This window comes from Carettochelys insculpta, chromosome 2, assembly GCF_033958435.1.
Source record: "Carettochelys insculpta isolate YL-2023 chromosome 2, ASM3395843v1, whole genome shotgun sequence".
NCBI classification, from domain to species: domain Eukaryota; kingdom Metazoa; phylum Chordata; order Testudines; family Carettochelyidae; genus Carettochelys; species Carettochelys insculpta.
The window spans coordinates 273,650,725-273,663,698 of NC_134138.1; the positions used below are offsets into that span (position 1 = coordinate 273,650,725).

General features: G+C 46.1%; 1 protein-coding gene across 2 annotated transcripts; it reads right to left on the reverse strand.

Moving 5' to 3' along the window:
- Window positions 1-4,216: 4,216 nt before the first annotated feature.
- HIGD1A (HIG1 hypoxia inducible domain family member 1A) lies at window positions 4,217-12,699 on the reverse strand. Of its 2 annotated transcripts, none has more exons than XM_074986336.1 (4): window positions 12,614-12,699; window positions 9,069-9,179; window positions 6,885-7,019; window positions 4,217-5,368 (listed from the first exon to the last, which is right to left on the reverse strand). In XM_074986336.1, the coding sequence occupies exons 2-4, from the start codon at window positions 9,169-9,171 to the stop codon at window positions 5,319-5,321; spliced, it is 288 nt and encodes a 95-aa protein (XP_074842437.1). In that variant the 5' UTR covers window positions 9,172-9,179; window positions 12,614-12,699; the 3' UTR covers window positions 4,217-5,318. The 2 variants fall into 2 exon arrangements, with proteins under 2 accessions (XP_074842437.1, XP_074842438.1); XM_074986337.1 differs by having other exon boundaries at window positions 9,069-9,176; window positions 12,614-12,681.
- Between the last annotated feature and the right edge of the window lie 275 nt (window positions 12,700-12,974).

The following is a 12,974-nucleotide window of genomic DNA, read 5'->3' on the forward strand; positions in this document are numbered from 1 at the left end:
GGAAGTAAAATACTACTAAGGGAGTGGAACAAACTGAGACAGATACAAGGCGTGCTGCACCGGGTCACCGTAGATCCATTGCAAAATCGACGAACACAACTGGTACTACCAACCGAGTACAGGGTCCTGGCCATGAGGGCTCTGCACGATGATTTTGGCCATTTGGGTATGGAAAGAACACTTGAGCTGCTCCGTAATAGGTTCTATTGGCCCTGGATGGCCGAGGATGTACGCAGGAAATGTGAGACGTGTGCTCGATGTGTTCAACGGAAAACTCTGCCCACTAGAGCAGCCTATCTGCAGAACATCACGACCAACAAACCTTGGAACTGGTATGCACTGACTTCTTGTCTCTGGAACTGGATAGGAAGAATATCGGAAACATCTTAGTGGTAACTGATCACTATACCCAATACACTCAGGCCTACCCCACATGTGATCAGAGAGCCATCACTGTGGCACGGGTATTGTGGGAAAAGTACTTCTCAGTGTTTGGACTCCCAACTCGGATACACTCTGACCAGGGGCGAGACTTTGGGAGTCAACTCCTAAAGGAGGTGCTGAGAGTGGCAGGAATAAAGAAGTCCAGGACAACCCCTTACCACCCGCAAGGTGACCCTCAGCCAGAACAGTTTAACGAAACCTTATTGGATATGCTGGGGATATTGCACCCAGAGCAGAAAACGTCCTGGAGTCAACATGTTGCCTTTTTGGTGCATGCCTACAATGCCACAAAGAATGACGCTACTGGAGCCACCCTGTATTTGCTGATGTTTGGACAAGAGCCCAGACTACCAATAGACCTATGCTTTGGGGTGTCAGGGGATGGGGAAGGCTATGAGACTCATCTGCAATATGTTTCTCGACTAAGGGAAAAGCTGTGGGATGCCTACCATTTGGCTACGGCAGCTGCCCGCAAGAACACAGATCGTAACAAACACCGGTATGATGCAAGAGTGCACCCTCAGGAGCTCCAACCTGGTGACCGAGTTCTCCTGCAGAACCTAGAGGTGGCTGGTAAACACAAGATTGCCGATAGATGGAAGGCAACACCCTACCTGTTGGTGGACAGACTTAAGGACCTACCTGTTTACAAGATTAAACCTGAGAGCGGATCAAGGCCAATGAAGACAGTACATAGGAATCTCCTTTTGCCCATGGGAGAGTTGGTTCGTGCACCTTCAGAGATATACTATGACATGAAACCAGGGTGCAAAGAAAGTGCAAGGCCACGTCCATTACCCAACAAAGGCAGTGGGTGCAGTGTGGATGATTTACCCTTATCCAGCACCTTCGAGAGTGACTCTGAAGAAGAGTTCCCATGGAGCACCATAGAATGGGAACCAGATCCCAGAGTCTACCAGGGGAACCTGAGGAAAGGGCAGCACCTTTGGCACTGAATCCCAGAGCAGAAGTGTTTGGGCCCAGGGCTGGGAACCCCCCTTCCACAACAAGACTAGTCTGGGATGATGAATCTGCCCCATTTACCTACAGTTTGGAGGAGAACCGAGCATGTGCAGATACACCCCAATTAGCTGACAGATGTTTTTGTCCAGGACATCCCAGTCTGTGAGCAAGAGACACAAGGGCCAATACGAGTAGAGGGGGAGTCCCCGAGGGGGTGCCCCTCATCTCTGCCGTCAGAGGAGGACCCTGCAGCCCATTATCCCCACCCTCAATAGGTGAGACAGAGTCATAAAGCCCAAATATAGACTAATTTATGAGGCACCTGGAGTAGTTGGGGAGGATGTAATACATCTGGCACACAGACTTGTGGAAGCTACAGTGAGCTTTCTGAGGCCATTAGAGGGGAATTCATGTGGATGTTATAATCAAAAGTGTGATTTGCCAGGACGTCAAATTCTTGGCTGGGGGGAAGGATGTATGGAATGTGGCAGCAGGAACACAACTCTGCTGAAGGCTGGGAGGAATGTGTCTCCCAGCAGTCATCTGCATGAGAATGCAAAGGTGTGCATGTGTGATATCTTTCAGGCAAAGCCTAATGAGTAGCAAGTAAGCCATGAGATTTGGTCTATTGTAAACATGTTGTAAAATCACAATTTAAGCTGACACTCAGCGTGGGAGTTGTGAGATCTCATCAATGCTCTGGGTTGTTGTGGGGGACAGGGCAGTTGCCACAGCTGCGTAAGACATTGATTACACAGGGCTACCTGGTTTAAAGCATTGTAAAGCAGGAGGGGAGGGGTACTAACTGAGCTAGCTTGCTGAGTGTCTTGGCCATATAGCTATAAGCCTGGCTTGCCTAGCCCTCCCCACCTGTTAAGAGATAGAGCTGGATACTAGGGTGTTCAGGAAACCCCACACTGGTGATATTAAAAGCTGAAATCACAGAGCAGCAGCTGAGGCTATGCAGAGCTGAAATCACAGGGTTCTGCCTCACTGCGATCCCCAGCAATGGGATCGGTAAGGGGGTGACCAGCAGGTGGCTGGCAGGAGCAGTGGCAAACAATGGCCAGCAGGTGGTAGCAAGGGGATGCTGCAGACAAGTGTGTGGGGTAAAGGGCCAAGAGCTCCAGCAAGAGACTTGGTTCTATAGCATATGGGGAAGGTATCTTGTTAAAGGGGTTTGTCTCTTCTTTGCTTAGATATACTGCAGCTGTCACTGTAAACTTGGGGTAGGTTATGGTCATTAAATGAGCTGTTTCTATCTTAGACTCTACTTGTGGTGAGGAGTGGGGGGGGGGGGGGGGGGGGAGAGCTGCCTTACAGGCACCCACCACGTGGGGTGAAATTGTCCCAGGCCACTGGGTGGGGGCTTGAGCTGGTTGGTTGTGTCCTTGACAGGAAACCCCTCAGGAGCTGAACCCAGCCCTTCTGGCAGGCACCTGGCATTTATAGAAGGCTTACATTTAGAACTGGTGTACTCTTCTTATTGAACTGCACACCCCCAGCACCTCTACTTTTCAGGATGAGAGTTTACAGTGGGTTTTTATCTGTCACACTCCAGAAACAATTCCATGTACCCAATAAGGCATGACCGTGTTCTACATCTTCCTCCTTCTGAATCACTTCCTAGGGGGTATGGAGAATACTCTTTCCCCACTATTTGCACAACAGGCCTACATGTTCATTGAAACAGTAAAAGATACGTTAGTAGTATTAGAGAGGAAAATATGGGATAATCATTCTGAAGTCAGGAAAATAGAGATCTACCTTTTTTAATTATAAACTGTCTCCTAACAGAGGTTTCCTCCTGCACAGCTGAATGAATATATGGGCCTAAGCATATCTTCATGCTGTACATGCCAGACACATGAACTACACTGTGATAGATAGTTAATCCACACTAAATTTGGTCCTATCCCACATTTTGATATCAATTTTGTCTGGACTGCACCTGTCCCACAACAATAAAATAGTTTCATCAGGAGATATGAGTTTGTGTGTCACGTTGCAGCATCACAAAAGCTGGAGTTCAGTACATTGATAAAGATCCAGAGAGATGTGCATAGGGCAGCATGAAGTGTCCACACAGCTGCACATCTTTTGATGATATAGTGCATTAGTATTTTACATTTCAATTAAACATCAGCACCACTGCCAACTTCTCATCAGGATGCAGGCTCAGCACCTCCATGTATCCCTCAGGTACAGCTTAGTGCTACCCTCTACCAAAAGGCACAACTTGGTGTCATCCCAATGCCAATGCCTAGCTTAATGGCCAACAGCCAGCCTATAAACCTTCGTTAAGGTCAGGCCCAACCACTTCAAGGACCCTGGCTGCAGCCCCTCTCTCACAAACAAAAGGCACAAGATAATTCCAACTCCCCCCACCAGAGCAACAGAGAGAAGTGGTCCATTTAATCAATAACTTCACTCAAAGCCCAGGTGCCCCTGCCAGCATCCCAGCCTCCCACCACTACCCCTTACAGGCCCTCATGGGATGCAGATAGTAAAGCTCCCCCTATCCATGTACCCTCAACTATATCTTCTCCCCCAACCCACTTCCAAGGGGCCAGGCAGAACCATGAGCCCACTCGTTCAGAATCACTGCCACCTCCTATCCTAGGGCAGGAGGCAATTAATGTAATGTAGCAACCATCCCCTTTGAGAGGGGACTAGATACTCAAAGAGCCTGAAGGTGGGTTGGGTTTTACCCCAAGAGATTTGCTCATGCTGCTTGTATGGGAATCTGGCAATGCCTCTCAGCTCTCCCCATGAGATATACGCAGTAAAAATGAGAGTGCTTACTGGGTTGTGTTAGAAAGTGCTTATTTTATTTAATATAAACACCACACTATTTCCATGGAATGCCAGCAAGTTTGAGAAAATAGAAATTTACAGATTCCTGCTTCATTTCATCAGTACATTCAGCTTTGAGACCAAGATTGTAATACAGTTACCATAAATCCCTAATAGATAAGTGCTCCATATGATCTCACACCAAGGATAACAGAAGCCAAGGTCTATGCAGTCTAAAGCTTCCATTTAAATAGCAGTATCACACAAGTTAAGTCAGGCACTCTAAAATCTTAAAATTGTGTCACTTCCACTATAGATTTAATTTTCAAAATGTTACATTACACACATAATGCCGCAAAAATAAATGAGCAGTTACCAAATTCAATACTCTGAAAAGCTGCGGTCAATAACCTATTAAAATAGGCTTCTGGGCCTTGATTGTTAATGTTGTGTCATAAATACGTTTAGCTATTTTAGCTACCAGTGAATGATCATCATATACTTTAAATAAAACTAAAGGTAGATTTTGTTTTGTGCACGCTTAGTACCAGTGAGAGTGCTGGACTGCAGCCTTGGAGACCGAAGTCCTGTTCTCAACAGGACAGGAACACAGGCAAGAGTACAAACTTCTCCATGCAGCCTTGCCTATGTGCTTTAGCCATGAGCTGGACAGTCTAAGTCTCTAAAGTAGTTTTGAGTCCAGGTCTATTCACAGATCTTGAACTTCTGGTCAAGAATGCCAAAAATTAAACAGTTGTGTGTAAAGAGGTGGGGTTGGAAAGGGAAGAGAGGCACTGTGGTAACAATACCCCCAAGAACTGGTGGTTTATGGCAGCCTCAGCCCAAAAGAGCCAACCAATTGTGGTAGTTTTGTTACACATACACAACCCTCAACACGTACTAGAGTCAGACCAGCAACCTAAAGGTTCAATGCCACACACAAGACATGTACAATACTGCAGAACCACATCCTTGGACTTTTAATCCCTGCTCCCTCTTTGTTTTATTAAAAAAGGGGAAAAAAAAAAAAAAAAAAAAAATGAATGACACCTCAATGTGAGGTCCATAACAAAGATACATAGACCACCACCAGGCACGTTACAGTCCTCTTTTTCTTACTTCTTGGATTTTGCCAGGTATTCCCGATACATTGAATACAACACACCTGAAATGCAAACATAAGCAAAGCATTCATTAAAGGAGGAGGACTATTTCTAGAATTAGCTACAACCAGGCAGACTACTAGCCAGAGAAGAAAACGTGAGTCTATTCCTCATAATCTCACTTCCCATTTAGAACTGCAGTAACAGGCCAAAATAAGTCACTTGTTAAAATGAAGGACACTGTTCTCTACACATTATTGGTATGAGAGCCAGTGTGATTCATTATCTAGTTATTCCCAGAGCTGTCCCAGTCAGGGGGAAGGAGAGTGCCTGGAGAAACCCTCTGACCACCCTGCTAGGCCCCAATCCCACTCCACCCCTTCTACCAAACTCCATGCTGCCTCTTTCCATCTCTGCTCCACGCCACTCCCACTTGAGCCATATCAGAAGCCAACAAGGTGGAGTCAGGCCAATATCACTGCTGCCGGCCCCCACTCTCCCCTGCAATGCGGATGGGGTAGAAAGAAAGAGGCTGATGGTGCTGATGCCAGTTTCTGTGCTGCCCAGGCTCCATGTCCACCTGAAGCATCAGCCCCCCCAAAGTGTAGGGCTTAGAGCAAGCACCTGAAACCATCTGATGGATAGGACTCTGGCTATACAGTCAATGTAGACCCAAGCTGTAGACAGCTGCTGATCTTTCCCATGGAGAAATGGCTCAGTAATTGTCAACTTTGGAGAAAGTGACAGTTGAGAAACAAATGAGATTATCCCCAAAATGCACAGGGCAATTGTATTCTTTGGTTTTTGTTTTTTTCCACTGACTCAGCACCTTTGGAAGAAGACAAGCTAAAAGCCTAACTATTAATGCAATTCTGTGCATGTATGTAAAAAGGGAAGGGAAAACTGGAGAGATGTCTTCCAAATGTGGCTACTTAGATGCCTGGCACACTAATTTTAGGATGCTGAGCAGAGAAACCAATTGAGGGGGGACATGATAGCGGTTTTCAGGTATCTTAGAGGGTGTCATAAGGAGGAGGAAGAAAACTTGTTCTTCTTGGCCTCTGAGGAGAGAACAAGAGGCAATGGACTTAAGCTGCAGCAAGGGAAGTTTAAGTTGGACATTAGGAAAAAGTTCCTAACTGTCAGGGTGGTCAAGTACTGGAATAAGTTGCCAAGGGAGGTTGTGGAATCTCCCTCGCTGGAGATATTGAAGAACAGATTAGCTAGATGTCTATCAGGGATGGTGTAGATAGTGGTTGGTCCTGCCGTCGGGGCAGGGGACTGGACTCGATGGCCTCTCGAGGCCCCTTCCGGTCCTAGTGTTCTATGATTTATTAATTCAGCCTCATTAAAAAAAGGTATGTGTTCACAAGTTTCCAGTACAGTTAGATGTATCATCATCATCATCATCAGTCCCTTGACCAAGGTCATTGGGGCGCCTACAGTTAGACATACTTAATGTTTTACAAACAACACCAAGACATTTCATCCTTTAGTGTAAAGAACACTTTTAAAAGCAAGTCTTCTCTCATTAAAAAATACCTAAGGCTAGACAACAGCTGCCAGTTTTATACATACCGCATGTCATTGCTCCAACAACAAAGCCCTGGGCTGCCACACGCATGTGAATCAGGTGAACTGACATTTTTGTATCTCCTCTGTGCTTCAGTTTATACAGTCCATAGCCTACAACTGCAGCCAAGCCTGCTATCCCTACAAAGCAGAATAAACAAGTGTTTAATAATGACACTGATTTTACACTCACGAGACTTATTAAATTTTCAGTTGCCAACCTTCACTTTTAAAGCAAAAGCTACTTATATCCAGTTGTCCCTGTAAGTGGAGCACTTGGGTGACTGCCCAGGAGAGATTCAGGTGCTGCCCAACTGATTAGCAAAACTCCCACAGCCATACACAGCTGGCAACATGTATTTCTATTTGATGGGGCACATCTGCACATGCCTTTGTGCATATAAAGTTTATTTCATCCATGGGTGGAAAAAGTTAGAGGGAAACTCATCACCCACCCATACACATATTGTTGTAGCTCCAGCACTAACACCTATCACTAACTACAGCGTTAGCTCATTTTCAGTATGCTATTAGTTTACTAGTAATTGCTTTCCCACTCAAGTTACATCTGGCCTGGCCTAGAAGCTAGTCCAGACTGAACCCTCAACAGGATTTTGGCACTCCATTCATGGAAAACTGGATTTAAAAAAAAAGCAAGATTTGACATATTGCACAACATTCCTCCTAGATAAGCAGCTGGGGATAGCAGCCTTGATAGATGGGAGAGCTGCTTTAATATTGGCTAGAGGCTACCATAAGAGCAAGTTACCTGTCTCCTTTTCAGGACACCCTTAAACCCGCACTTGGTATGGGGGTCATTTATACAGCAGCAATTTTAATTGAAAATTGCTTGCAATTTAGGGCCTGTGGAACCCGTTCTGAAACATCTGCAAATTGTTTCAAGCCAAACTTGGAAAAGCTTGTACATGTATACAGGTAGTTACATTTTCACTGGGCTCCAGCAGCCTATTCAGCATTATGCCCAAGGCCATGAGAACCTGATGACTAGATATTGGTAACGGACAAAGCATTCCGTGCCTCGGTCACCAATTTACATCCAGATCAGCCTAGTATCAACCAAACATTATCACTTGATGGCTGCTTAATTCACACAGGAAGCAATTTTAGTGGTCTCTTTGTCCAATCAGAAATTGGACTAATATCCACATTAAGAGAACACCCTATACCTACTACTCTTCTCTGTAGTCCACCCAAAAGCCTTTCTATGGATCTCAGCAGAAAAACCAGGGTAAATGGTTATTGGATACTGGGCTATCCTCTCACCTGAGGGGGCACCACAGGCTGATACATGAATTCGTTTCTTCCAGTAAAAAGACTTCATTGCCTACTGTTCTCAATATAACAAGATGCAAGTTCACACTTTTTAAAAACCATCTCATCACTTAATAAAAGGACTCATTCAACTATCAGAACTCATCTTGGAGATGGGGTGATCTCTGGCAAGTATGCCTGTAGGGCCTTTTGTGATTTTTTTTTTTTAAAATATGTTTGCTTTAATGCTGAGACTAAAAAGCTTGCATTGAAAGAGCCATGTAACTAAACAATAGGCACTCAGCGTATGAAGAAAAAGCAAGCAGATCCACATAGAGAGCCTGTCTTTCTAAGAAAGAAGAGTGAAGGCTGTGAATTGTTCATCCTGGAAATATCCAGTTCAGAAAGGCAACCCACACTCATCTCCATGAGAAGAGACATCCAGGAGTGCTGGCAGGCTCAAATGGATACCCTTGTGAGGCTACAGGTGCCGTTACCCTGAACTGTGACAGTCCTCTACTGCCACGTCTCTAGGATTACTGTAAAACACACTTCTCCCCCCACACCCCACCCGAAGCTTATGATCCACTACCCAAAATTTGAAAGCAAGGCCAAAAATCAACTATCATTTCAAATGGAAAACACAGGAAACAACAAAGAACACAGAGACATTTGATAAAGCTACCTGATAAGAGTATTATTTCAGGCAGAATGTCATTATAGGTACAAGAGGTAGGGCAAAATTACCACAGCGTAATACCTAATGAGGAAGTAACATTTCACAGTAGGTTCCCGTTTGTAGTGCGTGACTAAGTTTACTAGATTCTCCACCCATAAGAATACTTATGCAACTCTGTATTTTTTCCCCAGGTTTACTTGTCTTACTCCAGAGCATTGCACTAGGTAAGTGAAACTTACCAACAGGTACAAAGGGCGATTCCTTAGATTTTCTGATCAGTTTTGATGCTTGGCTGTCCTCAGTCTCATAGGGAGGAAGAACAGATTCCTGACTAGAAGACATGTTGACTGCTGAAAAAAAATAAAGTCCACTTTAAATTTCAAAATTTTTCAAGTTTGAGAGTTCTATGGAAGTAAGACCTTGAATATACACAAGTAATAACTTCCATTTTGTATTCAGTTATAAACCAGATAAAAGTAAGAAAATCCTTGATCTAATGAGATGGCATATGACTTAATCCACAGTAAGTACTACAATTTTTACTTATGCTGCCAAGCTAAATTCGCTTATGAATACAAAAAGCTCTGAATGTAAGTGTGGCTTTTACAATACAAGAGTAGTAATATACTTTGTGAGTAATTCCGTATTAAACTGGTGACATAGAAAGCCATCAGGCAACAGCTTCCTGTTATACATTTTTATTAAAAACCACAGACAAAGAAATGAGTTCCCAGCACCTTAATGAAAGGCAGAGTCAGTTCTGTTTTTTTCCCCCCCCATAAACTAAGCCAGTGAGAGCTCAGATCAGAAGCATTTCCTTGAAAAGTTGCATCTTCCATCATGTCAGTTTGTTGCCATGGAGCTACTCATTCATGCTGGTACCGGATTTTAAGTGGGAGGAGAGGAAAGAGTGCCTGAAGTATGTTTTATGAGAACACAGTAGGGCACTATAGGTCAGACAGCCATACACTTGACAAGCAGGGAAAATTTAAAACTATGTCAACGCAGTTTTCTGCCGAACAGCCAGGAGACTATTATTTAAAGAGAGCATAAGTACTGGGTAAAGTCTTGATATCAAACCTTGAAGAGTTTATTTAGTGGACACATCATAGCTTATATTCGAGACATGCCAGCCTTTTAGGATTATCACATCAGTGAATATTTTTCTTTTGCAACATCATTTCATCTACAGTTCAGGAGTTCAAGTTGTAATTTTTTTTCCTATCAAGACTGAGTGGTGAAAGAACAGCTGATTACAGCAGAACAGCAGTGTTCAGCCTGATGACTACAAAAATGAAAATTTTATACAAAGGCTTGCAAGTGACCCAATTTTATTATTTCCCAAGAGCTCATTCATAGGGAAGGATTTTAAAAAGCATCTTTTTCACCACAGGCTACTTCCTTCTTCAGCCTTTGGCACTAGCACTGTTCTTCCTATCAATCAAGGGCTACGTCTACACGTGCCCCAAACTTCGAAATGGCCATTTCGAAGTTTACTAATGAAGCGCTGAAATGCATATTCAGCGCTTCATTAGCATGCGGGCGGCAGCCGCGCTTCGAAATTGACGCTCCTTGCCGCCGCGCGGCGCGTCCAGACGGGGCTCCTTTTCGAAAGGACGCCGCCTACTTCGAAGTCCCCTTATTCCCATGAGCTCATGGGAATAAGGGGACTTCGAAGTAGGCGGCGTCCTTTCGAAAAGGAGCCCCGTCTGGACGCGCCGCGCGGCGGCAAGGAGCGTCAATTTCGAAGCGCGGCTGCCGCCCGCATGCTAATGAAGCGCTGAATATGCATTTCAGCGCTTCATTAGTAAACTTCGAAATGGCCATTTGCATGGCCATTTCGAAGTTTGGGGCACGTGTAGACACAGCCAAGAATAGCTGACTCTAGATGGTCAGTTCAGTAACTATTACAGACCTCTTATCCAGGGTGGTAAAGTTGTAATTTTCGTGTACACTCATCCCTCACTGTACCAGCATAATTCATTCCCAACTTTCTGCTAGTGGGCAAAAACTCCCATTCAAATACATACAAAAGTCTGATTCGTTCCAAGTGCTCCTAATTCAGCAAAGGAGTGCCAGCATACGGCACTGCTTTTGAAAGGTAAGTGATCTTTGGGTTTGGAGCGGGTTAAGACGGGGGGTATTTTGGGGCCATGAGCAGGAGGGAGGGTTAAAACCTGGTGGTGGTTTGGGTCTGTGGGGCAGACGGGGGTGGGGGTGTTGAGGCTGCAGCAGGTTGGGTCTGTGGGGTAGGTGAGTCCCGGCTGCTGCAGGTTGAGTCCATGGGGCGGGGAGGGTTTGAGGCTGTGGCAGGTTGGGGTCATGAGGCAGGTGGGTGTGGGAAGTAATCAGGCTGCAGCAGGTTGGGTGTGCAGGGCCAGCAGAGGTTTTGGGCTGCGGGGACTGGGGTAATTCTCATATTAGCAGGGAGAGTTCACTTGTCTGGTGAACAAAAGATAGGTATGTGCGTTTTTCATTTTAGCAAGTACTCATAAGTCAAGTACTTGTTTAATGAGGGATGAGTATAATCAGTTTTCTTAATAACGTGCTTGGTATAAACAGCGCATGCCTCACACAGCTTACCACCTCAGACATAGCAGTGTGAATGAACTGTCATGAGAATAAATGTTCCACAAATTTGTAAAGACCTTTCAGACAAAAAGGAAGCTACTTTACATGCTTATGACAAACCATAATTTTCAAGCTTTAATGTCTAATGTTTTAGTAGGGATGCATACACTTGAATTATGGTTTCTTTTCCCAACCAAATTTAAACCACTTTATCATACATAAGGCATGTAAGGAAAAGTCACACTATTTAATGAATACAAATGGATACAATCTGATTGTTGGTATTTAGAAGCTAAGACAATCTTCTTGATGGAGCAACAACAAATTTGAATACTTAACTATAAAATGAGACCTATAGCACCCATAAAAGATGCCAGACAAAAGGCTTTACTTCAGTAAATGGGGGAAGTGGAATCAAAACTAAACTCATGTTCTCATAGCATCTTTAGTCCAATGCCAGATAACCTTTGTTTAGTTATGACCTTCAGCTCCACCAGAGGTCATAGAGAAGACATGGAGGTGGGAGGACACCCTAAGAACCATGGCCTTGTATGGCACAGGGCAGTTCCAGATCTTTAGCAAGTAAGCCAAACCCCATGACATGCTCAGCACCTTACCCACCAGGAAGGCTGTAAGCGACGAGAGGAGGACAGAGAAAGAAGTGTAACTACACTTTCCTTGCCTGGAGCCGGCATCCCACCAGGCCCCAATGGACGATGCAAGGACACATGTTAGGGCCGCTGGCGTCGGGGGGGGGGGGGGGGGGGGGGCACTATGTACTGCAAAGCAGCGCTACGTCACCCTCTTACTGGAAGGCACGTCCTCCTTACGTCATCCCGTGACCGGGGCTTCTGCCCCGTTACATCACACACCCCGACCCAGCCGACGCACACTAGTCCGGATCCCTGATTAACCCCCCCCGGCCACCCCCACCCCCATCACCTGTCTCTCATCCCCCGCCCCCGAGGCCCCGACCCGGCCCGCTCCCTCGCCCGGTGTCCTGCCAGCGGCTCTAACCCCAGCAGCCCAACCCCGCCCCGCCCCGCCCCGCGACCTTCGGCTGCCCCGGCCACCCCAGGCCCGGCTATAGGCCACTGTCGATCCCTTCGTGGACGCCCCCGGCCCACCACACGCCCCTCCTCCTCAGGACCCTCCGACTCTCCCCCTCCCGCCTGCGCCCGGCCCTTTATCAGCTCCCCCAGGCCGCACTCACCTCAGAGCACACAGCTACGCACACTACCCGCTGTCACTCACTCCGAGGCCGGCCGGCTTCTATGGCCGGCGCGTGCTCCACCCGCGCTTCTTATTGGCCGAAAGCTCAGCCCACCCCGCGCGTCAGGAGGAACGTGACGCTCAGGTTACCCGCCCCCATCCCGAACTACAGCTCCCAGCATGCCTCGGGGAAAGGCGCGCTTCCCCGGCTGGTGCGTAATCATCCTGTAAGCGTCTGCCCCGTAAACAGCCAATTACATGGGAGGCTGGCAACTAGCGACCCAATACCGGGATGCGTACGCAATCTTTCCCCGCCTCTCCGTTTATCAGCCAATCAAATAGGAAGCTAGACAATGGCCGTT